This window comes from Pezoporus wallicus, unplaced genomic scaffold (assembly GCF_028554395.1).
Source record: "Pezoporus wallicus isolate ANWC-B61680 ecotype Strahan unplaced genomic scaffold, APGP_CSIRO_Pwel_v1 contig_161, whole genome shotgun sequence".
Classification (NCBI taxonomy): Eukaryota; Metazoa; Chordata; class Aves; order Psittaciformes; family Psittacidae; genus Pezoporus; species Pezoporus wallicus.
The window spans coordinates 9706749-9718167 of NW_026642654.1; the positions used below are offsets into that span (position 1 = coordinate 9706749).

General features: G+C 34.6%; 1 protein-coding gene across 1 annotated transcript in view; it reads left to right on the top strand.

Annotated features, from left to right (window-relative positions):
* Positions 1-5006, top strand: part of PXDN (peroxidasin) — a 92861-nt gene extending 87855 nt beyond the window's left edge. The window contains exons 21-23 of the mRNA XM_057431804.1: positions 2090-2222; positions 3331-3444; positions 4082-5006. Coding sequence (XP_057287787.1) covers positions 2090-2222; positions 3331-3444; positions 4082-4204 — 370 coding nt within the window. The 3' untranslated portion in view covers positions 4205-5006. The remainder of the gene's footprint in view (positions 1-2089; positions 2223-3330; positions 3445-4081) is intronic.
* The last annotated feature ends 6413 nt before the right edge of the window (positions 5007-11419 follow it).

Below are 11419 nucleotides of genomic sequence, written 5' to 3' on the forward strand. Positions count from 1 at the left end.
CTGTAGAAATAGGAGGAAACCAAGTGTTGATAATGCTAGCACAAAACTTTATAATGATAGGGATTGCTTCTAGTACCAGAATACTCAGAGCTGAATGGAGAGCAGTAGGCCTACAGAAAATGTTGTTTATAACTCACTAATCCTCAAAATACTCTATGTCAGTCACAAATTAACCGCACAGGCTTCCTGCCATTTCCAGGGAATCGAAAACTTATGAATTAGTGAAATGAAATGAGTTCTGCAAGCATTTCTTGTGAAGGTATTTCAAAATGAGCAAATTCGGGAGTATTCTGAATTATAGCTCCTTCCATATAGCATGTGATCTTTTAGCAAATAAAATTATCTGCTTGACTTAAGATGGCTGAGCAGAATCTACCCCCTCTTGCAAGGAAAGCAATTACACAGATATGTAGACAGGTAAATTTATTTCAGCAGTTTCAAATGCTCATGCAGATATTGTAGCACTGAAGAAATGCCATCATTATATTTCACTTAATTGATAGGAAGCTGTCCTGAAGTAAAAGGGCCTTTTATGTGTTTATGATTTTGGGAAGAGAAGACAGCAGCTAAATATAACCTACTTATAGACAATAAGAAAAGAAAGATTCCTTTGAAGTATCTCTTGAAGAGGATGTTTTTTCTGTGTTTGCAAGTGAGCTCTTAGAAGTTTTTAAATTTACAAAATAGAAATGCACTTTTTAAAGATGCTAGTCCCATAATTTTAAAACTGTGAGAGGGTTAAATTAAATAAAAATGAAAGCAAGAAAAAAATTAGCACTTGTATCTGAAAACCAGCTTGTTTTCATTAACTTGTCATTTGACTATGTTTCAGAAATGAAGCTCAAAAATTTATGAGTCCAAATACTAATTAGGACTACAAAATAGTAAATTTACAATAGTTTATAGCATAAATAAAGCTAAAGCAACCCCAGTCCTTTAACGTTCTAATCAGTTCTCATGCCCAGTGCTATACTTAAATTGCATTTGTGGCGAGAAGATTCCTTTCTGCCTCCCTCTCAGCTTCTCATTTTCAGTAACATGAGCAGGTGAGGAAGATTAAACTTTTTGTTATACAACAGCAGCTGGTTTACTTGAATTTTGGCATGTTACGGTTTTTAGAGTTCTTTTTCTTTAATTTAAATGAAAAACTATGGGAAACTATCTAGAACAACTGCCAAGTACTGTTTTAATTTGTCCAGAAAGATTATAAATCATCAGCTGTATTACAGGATAGAAGATTTCTTTGCTAGTTCATTCTTTGCATATCCATTAGCTCTGGAGAAGACAGGCTAACAAAGTAAGAATGCTTGTATTGATTCAAGGATCCTGACACAATAAGTGACTTAATAATTAGTATTAGACATGTTTTTGACTGTGTTTTCTTAAGTGGTGCCAAGGAATATATTATTAGTTATGGACAGTTCTTTTGCTAACAGTTTCCTATTAACAGATTTAATTAACACAATCTAGTGTTGTACCTCTCTTACCAAATATCAGCTGGAAACTGCTATAAACAAAAGACTGAATTTTGTGTGCGTTAACCAGTACTGGTTTCAAATGTCAGTTAAAATGGGACACAGGAATATGCACATATACGCGTCTAATTTATTTATGAAAAATATCTTTTTTCCTTTGCCATATCTCTTTTAATACACATTTTCCTAATGAGCATAAAGAGAGAGAGACTATGAATCTGAATGCAAAATGGGAATTTCATATTTGGGAGTAACATTTTTTTTAAATCTTTCACTTCTGTCTGCTTTAATATTTGGAGGCTCAGGAGGTTTCCCAGTGAATTTAAGGTGATGCTCTAGAGCGTTAATAATGACAGCTTTGTGTCTCCCCCTATATGAAATACATGTCTTCTAAGTAGAAGGAATTCCCTGTTTCAAGTGATAGTAACAGTAATCCACAGCTCACCTGACCTCAGTACGTCTTCAGCCCAGTGGGTCTTGTGGTTGTTGTTGTTCATACAGTTCCGACATGTGTTAGTTGCTTTTCACTTACATTTTTGCTAAGCGTTCTAAAATATCTAGCCAAATAAAAATGGGTTAAATGCATATCCTGACTTTGTGTTCATTTGTTGCAGCTCTGTGAAACAGAGTAAATATTTTCGTAATGCCACATCAGCATCTAATGAAAACACAAACATGCCTGCAGTGAATGACTTCAAAGAATTTGTTTTGGAAATGCAAAAAACTATTTCAAGCCTCAGAAACCAGGTAAGGTGCTATAGTGAATATTTACTAATTGTAGATTTAATTTATAATGTTTTCCTAACACCACTCCTCTTATGTTTTTAATATTTAGACATCCACTGCAGCCAAAACCCACTACATAGTATCTCAAACAAAACACAACAGAGAGTATGGTGTGTTATTATTTTTTATTTCTATGTTATTTTGAAATCATACTGAAATATTCCACAACTATACCCTCTTGACGTTTGAACCTGAAGCCTTGTGTAATCATTGTATGCTAAACATGGAAACAGTCTTTTTCTAAAAATTCATCTCTAGAGTTAATATAAAATATCTTCTTCCTATCTGAAATACGTAGAATCTGCGTAAAACTATGATTAAAATGTAGACTTCATAAGAAGTCATTTGCCAGACTAAAGTTGTAAACATAGTTAAGATCTAGATCACTTTACAATGTGGCGCAAACAAGCTCTTTATTCAGAATAAATCAGCCATAGCAGAATTCATTTTTAAAAATATGTACCATAAGTACAGGGAAGACAAATCTGCAGTAGGCCACACTGTTTACCTACCATAATTATGTTCCTCTGGTGCAGCTTTTCCATGTCATTGATAGATATGAAACATATATTTATATGCACAGTGACTTGATTGCATCTTTGATGGTATTATTTAATCATTGTTGTACTCAGTTTCTCTGTCTTCTTTTTTTTTCATCATTAAGGAAAAAATAGAGATAGTAAAATATCCAAACAAACATCTATAATTAAGGTGGAGTGTTTTTTGTTTCTTTCTTTCTATGTTTATTTAATCTTATTTTCAGTTAGACATTTTTGAAAGTTTAGATTTGTCTTTCTATATATGTCATATGCGGTTTGCTTCCCTTTGTATGCTGTAGCTGTATATTCCAGTGGTAGGAAAGATGTATCTTCTGTTAATTTTCTTTTGAAAGGCTATTTCCATATGTATTACCCTATTCCAGTCTTTTAGCGTTATGAAAAGTAAGTATTGAGAAGAAAAACCCAACAGCTATTTATCATAGGTTATGTAGTGTGAGAAAAAAGACAATACCTTACACAAATGAAAAACTTTCTTTGATTCAGTTGCTAACTTTTAAAAATATTTTCAGATAAAAAAACTTGAATCGCACCTCAGTAAAACTGATTGCACTGATGAAAAGGGTAAATCATATTCCAGCAATGAAACCTGGAAAAGGGACCCTTGCACTGTGTGTGAATGCAAAGTAAGTATGTGGAGATCCATTTCAAGATTTGTAATAGATTTTTCCTTCTAAAACAGCAATTCCAGTTTTGTGCTTACTAATTTGAGTAATAGTTGTCAATTAGCTTTTTATGGATCTTCAGTTATTTGGTGCAAAAAAATTATATTGTTCAGATATCCCTGCCCTTGAAACTGGTTTGCAATCCAGCCTTTATATACTTTTAGATATTTTCATTTTCATTTATGCATAGTTGTACTGGCAAAATTAACTGCAAAGTGAGAGGCTTCTTGAAAATGTCCATTAAAATGCATGAAAAGCAATAAAAGCTCATCTAACTTGGTGTTCGTTTTTAATTTTCTCTTATCATGGTAAAACTTTCCAAGAAAGGTAATAACAGAAATATGTCAGTACTCAGAATCCCAGTTTTATGCCTGAATGTTAGCTAAAGTGGTGTACTGCTCCATGAAAGGTGGTATAACACAGAGAGCCTACTCATGGTAAATTTATGCTGAAATAAGCTATGTGGAGATAATCATACTAGCCAAGGTCTTAGAGAGGATGAATGAGATACCTGTTCTTCATTGATATGAAAAATGTGTCTCTTGCTTGGAACATGTAGCTAAGTATGTTCTGGTTTTGTTACCTTTTCCTGACACAGGCTGGTCAGATAACCTGTTTTGTAGAATCATGCCCACCAGCTGACTGCGAAGCGCCTGTGAAGGTTGAAGAAGATTGCTGTCCAGTCTGCTTAGAACAAAATATTAATAAAAAGAAGCCATAAGTCTGCTTTTTAAGAATTTAGGGTGCATACTTCTCAAATCATATCAATGCCTGCTGATGGCACAAACAGGTAACTACAGTCTTAACAGCAAGAAATCAAGATTTACGATATTCTAATGGTGCTGTAACAGTGTAACATAATGTATCATTTTCTGCCCATGAAGGTAATCACAATGCAAAAATTAACAAAAGGGAAATGAGCAAACAGGTCAAAGTTAATTATGTGTTGAACTTCTCAGGTCAGACCAACTGGTGCTACTTTAAAAGAACACTGTCAGGTAGTTTTACATACCCAAAATGGCTGGGTTTAAGACTTACTCTAAAATGGACACTTTGTTTCCTATCTTTAGTTAACAACATTAAAAGTTTACTATCCCTTTTCAGTACCAGTCTGATGTTTAGCTCTTTGTTATTATTTAGCAAATGCAGGGAAAAGGAAAACATGAGGTCACTGTGCCCAAAGTAATGCCATAGAAGGTTAGTTTTTGCAAACACCTATGTATGGAAATTGTTGAGTCACACTAATGTTTCTGTGTCCAGACCAGCAAGAAAATAGAAAAAAACTACATGACACCTTTCAACATCCTTTTATTAATGTGAGGAGCAAAATTAATATTTTCAAACAAAAAAACTAGACTTAGTAAGGAAATAGAAATAAATGTAATTGGAAGGTACAGAAGGGAGCTGAGTGTGTATTACAGATGTAATTGACAGTGTCCCTCATTCTAGGAAAACATACATGACAGAGTAGCATTTGATCTAAATGAACATAACCCTTTTTGCCAAAATATATCTAATTGCTTGGCAACCATTTTTTTGTTGTTGTTTCATCTGTTTTAAGTCATTGTAAATGACATTGTCATGACCATCCAGTCTAGTTTTAAAGCATTCTTCTCATGATCTCAAATCAGCTCACTCATTTGTATGGCCCTGTTTTGAAAATGTGAAAAGATGTCACATGCCATGTTGTATACAAAGATTCCTACTGATTCGTTGTGCATACTGTCAATAGACATATGTTCCTGATTATATTGTGGCACTGTTTGTTGAAAAAAAGAGCAATCAAAATTAAGCATCATGATTAATTGTGGATTGACTACTTTTTCTAGCAAGGTATTTGATTTTTTTTTTAATTTTTTGTTTTCCAGTTTCAGCTAATGCATATATATTTTTACCTCAATGTGTTTGTCATTCATGTTAAAAAGGGTCTGCCAATGGATTTATTTCCCATTAATAATGTTTAAAGTTATAGAGTATATGTCTACACTAGCATTTCAAAGTTGTGACATTTAGAATACAATTTAGAATATGAACTATGTATTTTTTACCACAAATTATATATTATATTCAGTGAAGGACAACTATCATACCTCATTTTACAGCTTTTTTGTGTTTATTCTGAATTGATTCTGTCCCTGAACACTTAATATGTTAGAATTTATTGCTCTGTCCATAAGTCCTAAGTCAGGCCTAACTAGAACCAGAACTCTTGTTTAGTTATGTAGTTCACTGACTTCTGATTTTTTTGTTCGGATTTGGGAACCGAGTTTTCGGTATGAAAGAAACCTGCCCAAAATTAAGCATTCTCATCTTAAATATTTGGATTATGTAAACAGACTGAATACTTAATTATTGCATGGTAGATCAAATATCTGTCTAATAACTAACCTAGCACAGCAATATGAGTTCCATTATAATAATTTGGCACATAATTTCTCTTATTACTAACATTAATAATTTCTAATTTGATAAACTGATACCATGACACACATTCAAACTTTGGTGTATCTTTAAAGCTTACTACAGAAACTTGTTTCATGCTACGGTAGGAGCAATATGTACATGTGAGTGGTGTGTTGAAGGTATGTGGTACACTTGGAGCTACAATTTATATTTTTAAGACTATTTTAAATGATTTTATATACGATGTTTTGACTTATGTAATTTTCTATGTTAATGCTTTTAGAAATTGTGTGTGGCGAGCATGTTTGAGTATCATATGGTTCCTAGAGGTTGTCATTCCTGTATTTCTTTGATACTCTGGTATTTTGTTGACTTTTGTTGAGAGTCCAAACCACATGTCTCGTCCTGTAATTCCAACTCAGATGGAACTCCCATTGACCTATAGCAGGAATTCCTCAAAGAGGAAGGATTGCAGAACTAAACCGAATATAATTTAACTGTCTAAACAGTTAAATAAGGCAGTAATACATCCAGCTGGTTACTACTTGCATTCTTTTATTCCAATTTTTTATTAAATAAACTTTCTCAAGATTTCCGCTTATAGGAGAAGAGAGTTTCCATTTATACATTATAAAGTAGTACCTTATATCTGATTGTTCCTTTTCTCCAGCCTCCAGAGTAAAGTGGGAGGTTTTCTGTTGTTCACTGTTTATTCCTATGGTATATAAAATGGGCTTAGGAGTCTGGATATGCTTAAACAACTGTAATAGTGAGTTTTATTCTGCCATCCATCCGACTATAAATCATTCAGGAAAAACAAGTCTTTATCCACAGTTTAAAATGTAATCAGTCATGGGTTGTACTAATTCAGTTTTATTGCAGTGTCTGCAGAATCAGCATTATTTTAACATTTCTGAAACAGTGGCCAATGGCTTGATGACCATTTCCTCAGTATCCACTGTGAGAATATTGCTGTAATATGTTGCAAATTTTACATATTTATTTTCTTTTTTTAATGTTACCTAAAACAAAGTCTTTGTTTTTATTTTAATCAGTAAATTTACCAAAGAACTGTTTGCACTGTATAATGAATGCTTTTTCAGTTAAAATAAAATGGGCCACATTTCCAAGTAAATTCCAAGTGATTTCTTCTTGAAACATGTATTGTTTATGTAGATTATTTGCTGAATAGTGCAGTGTGTAGACTTTTATCAAAGGTCCATATAACTTATCTTATGCAGGATTGTCACGATAAAGACTCTATTTCTGAGAACTAAGCAATGAGCTAATGAGTCATGTAGATTCAGTAGTTCTGTAATATTATGACACATAGAATTAAGGTATCCATTCACTGTTCTGTTCTAGGTGATGGGAAGAAAACTCAGAAAGGATATTTAAAAATACTTTTTTCTTAGCACAAATGTGTATTTGAAAACTTTTAGTGCTGAGCATTTTCCCCATTTTTATGGGGATGTCACAATACTTACAGCCTGTTCTTACACATTTTCTTCACTTTTCCACATCTTCAAATAGATACAGTCATGAATTGCCTTCCAATGTACATGTTTCTACATTCATTCTTTATTCTCATTATTTCACAAATGGACACCCAGGTTCATGAAACCTCAGCTCAAAATGAGTCTTCTGTGCAAAAGAGATCTTCTTACTTATCCCATCTTGCTTCTCCATCACAAGATAGGAATTACTGCTGAACAAATGATGAGCTACTCTCATCCTTTGGAGAGGTGTTAGGATTTCTAAGGCACTGGGTCAGTTCCTTTGTTAGAGCTACCTGAGATTTATCTTTCTTCACAATTTCATACAGGAGAGCTTTTTGTGATACAATATCATTGCACTTGCTATAATTCTAAGTTGTCTTACAGTGAAATGGCAGAAGTTAAAGATGGACTCCAAAACATAGAGTTAAGAATTGTTTTCAGGCTGCAGTTAGCTGTTCTTCACTATAGTTTGAATATGAATATTGCATAAGGCAAATCTAGAAAAGCAGAACTGCAATAGGTTCATTTATGTATTTCCATCAGGCTGCTGAAATATCCAGTTGCTCTCCCAAAATGTTGATGAGTATCATTCAGTCACTATCCTACAAAAATTTTAGGGCAATTTTTGTCCCCAGATTCAGATAAAATTAATTTGGCAATGTACTGGTATACATTTTTCTAGTACCTTAGATACTGGTATACATTTTTCCAGTAACTTGGATAAGCATGTGTGTTTGTGTGTTTCTTTTAACAGACATAGTTAGTTCATAAATTCCTAAGACTAATCTGATAATACTGAACTATTTACATTTGTATAACTTCTTTTTTTTTTTTTTTTTTTGAGAGTAAACCAGGCAGAGACCTGAAGAGGTTTTATTTCAGTAAATAGGTTTGTGTTATTCCAAACCAGACCAAAGCCAGGGTTCAACATGGTTAATTGCCAAGAAGTTTTCTCGCAGTTAAAACAACAAAAAAGAAACTATGAAGTTTAGACACTATTTTGCAATTATCCTGGCTGCTTAGTTTCATGCAGTAGTTCCTTTCCTTTTTTTTCACATGTAGCCTGCTGTGACATGGCAGGGAAACTTCTGCACCTCCAACCTACTTTTCTACCTAACATATTTGCTGTCCACCTGGCAGTACTGTGAATGGTCCTTTCACTGTGCTTTAGTGTTCCAGCCTGGTAACAGGCAGAGCAGAGTACAGATCAGATACGTCTAAGTTACAGGAAGATCTGGCCAGCTGTGTTTAGCTGTAAAGCCATGAATTAATATCTCTGTTTAGATTCACAAATAGAACAGAACAGCAATTCCTGTGATAAAGGGATACATGTAATTGTTGCATTCAGTAAAGATGTTTGTGTCTTTGATGCCTCCCTTAGTGATACAATTTTACGTTCCCAAAATTCACATGCTTTAAAAATGTTGCTCTGTTGCCAAAATAAATCCCATAGCCTAGTTATATCCTTATGAGATGTTGTCTGTTGTTAACTTGTCTTACAGCTATTCCAAGGATCAGCGCAGTAAAAAAGTGTCCACGCAGTAAAAAGAAATCAGGAATTGTCCTGAGAACGGGAAAGGAACTGTTACTTTGTTTTGATGGGGAGAAAGAATGAAAGATTAAATAGAGTATTTTGAATTTTTTCAGGCAGAATGCAACAGTTCATCAGGAAGGTAGGAACTGATTAAATATACAGAATCAACACGTATACTAGACTGCAATAGAGAGTCCCCAAGCACTGGAAACCAATTTCACTCTTTATTGGGCCAGCTGCTAGAAAAGGGTAAGGCAGGCTTTTAATCCCCTGTCTCCACTGTGAGGCACTGCCTCTCTTGCAACGAAGATCACTTTTTCTTTTTTCGTCCTCCGTGGTTTCATAGCTAAGAGACTTAAATATGATCTCAAGATTACAAGCCAAAAAGTTTATTGGGGTAGACCGTCAGCCTAACCCCTCAGAATGGCAGGACCTTAGCTGATGGACAAGGACTTAAACGCTTGGATGAGATGCTTTGGACTGGGGTTCAGAGTCAGCCAGTTAGAAACGTTATCCGAAGTGCCATACTGGGCTTCCTGTCCTTTTCCTGTCCATTTCATACTTCCAAAGAGCTCTGCTAGGAGGTACCAAGCTGAGGGGTTATTCTTTCTTAAGGTCATCCTTGCCATAGAAAGCCATCTTCTTGCTACATGTGAGAGGCAAGTGTGACAGCTTTCATGTATAGAGAACAATCCCAGTTGCTGAAGGAATACTCAAGCTGTTTTAATCATGGGTTTTCTCTCCTTCTGGATGAAATTATTTTGCAACCTACGCTTTCATTTAAAACCTGACATGCTGTCACAGAAAAAGATGACTTTTGCTTTAATTAGGCTTTGTAGAAGGGGCCTTCTTGAATGAAGTGCAGCAGACTGGAGACACTGTAGGAGCAGATTAAATGTTTTCTTTTAGCTGAAGTGGCTTGGCATGTTTGCATGAATAGCCTTACTTGTTGCCAGGCTATTCTCTTATATTGAGAGTATTTAGAGATTGCCATGGGATTATTTGGATTTTCTTTTATATCAACAGTCAATTCAGACAATACAAACAATAGGTGCTTTGAGGTCAGGAAAATAACAGCTTGTTTCTGGTGCAGGCAAATGTTCCTGTGGATTTTTAAACTTTTGTTTTCACCTTACTTTCTTAAGATCAGGGATTTTGCATATTGAGAATGAAGAATTCATTATTCATATTCAGACAGATCCTAAAGCTGCTTCTAGGTATTTTCTAGCCCCCAGTTTTGTTACTGGGGAAGTTCTTTATTGAACCATGCATGATTTTGCATTTAACTGTGCTACACTAATCGGCTAAACTCAGACTAGAAGACAATCCAGATTAATTTGTAATTGTTTTAATTTTCATTAGGGAAAGAAATTTACTTAAGATTTCAAATCTGGCATAGACATTCTGATGCAGCTGTAGGTGAATCCCTCTTTTACATTCCTTGTAACAAAAATCAGCCAAATATGACTGACCATACTCGAGAGAGCAAGAAAGTAAAGGAAAAATAAAAGCTGAGCTACTGCTTCCTTTCTGTGGTGAGAAGTTGTTCACAAAAGGAAAAAGGCTAGTGGCAGTCATTGTTTCCCCATCTGCTGCTGTTTGCTTCACTCTTGATGCACTATTTAAATGTATGAAAGCTTTGAGAGAGAGGCTTTGACAGGAAAGTCAGAATTTACACTGTAGTAACATATTGTGCAGGTTGTGTGTTCCTAGTGATAACCTTGTCTCTCCTTTCCCTTTCAGGCCACAAGCTTGTTTGTATTGCAGCCTGTAGTTCTGTCTTTAACTTAAAACAAACAAAGCCCACACTTATGAAAAAACAGAAAAATATAGGTGGAGGAAATGTTTATATTAGAAGTTTAAAGCGTTTGGGCTACATTAAGCTATAACTGTGGTCAGGAATTTTGCATATTTTAGTGCTGGATTTGCACCACTGGAAAATAAAATGCCTTGTTGGCATACTGAACAGCCATGGTTTGCAGTTGTGCGAACTTCCCAGTGCCAGTGAACTCCACCACAGCTCCGGAAAATTATTCACAGATGAAGACCTGAGCTCATTCAAGCCTTGGTGTTTCTGCTGAGGCTAACACTGCAAGTAAGTACCATTCTTGGTGGGTTTTGTGATAATTGTTTCTTTGCAAAGGGGTAGAAAGGAATATCTGTTTTGTGCAGAATTACAGATAATGGTTTTGCTTCTCTGCAAACCATCTTAGCTGTCTTCTAGATTAGCAGTATTTAGTATTTAATTGGCCACCTTAAAACCTGTAGTATTTATTATTTGGCATATTGTTATATTTATATATTTATACACAGAAAAATTGCCTACAAGGTATTTTTTTTATTAATTACTACTTTAAATGGTAAAAAAAAAAAAAAGGATATTCTCTATAGAAAAAGAAAATGCAAATACCACAGCAGTCACACATTCATTTTGTAAATCAAAGATGGAGTGGTTACTTATTTCTAGAATACAAACGAGAGTGTTCATCCCAGACTTTAC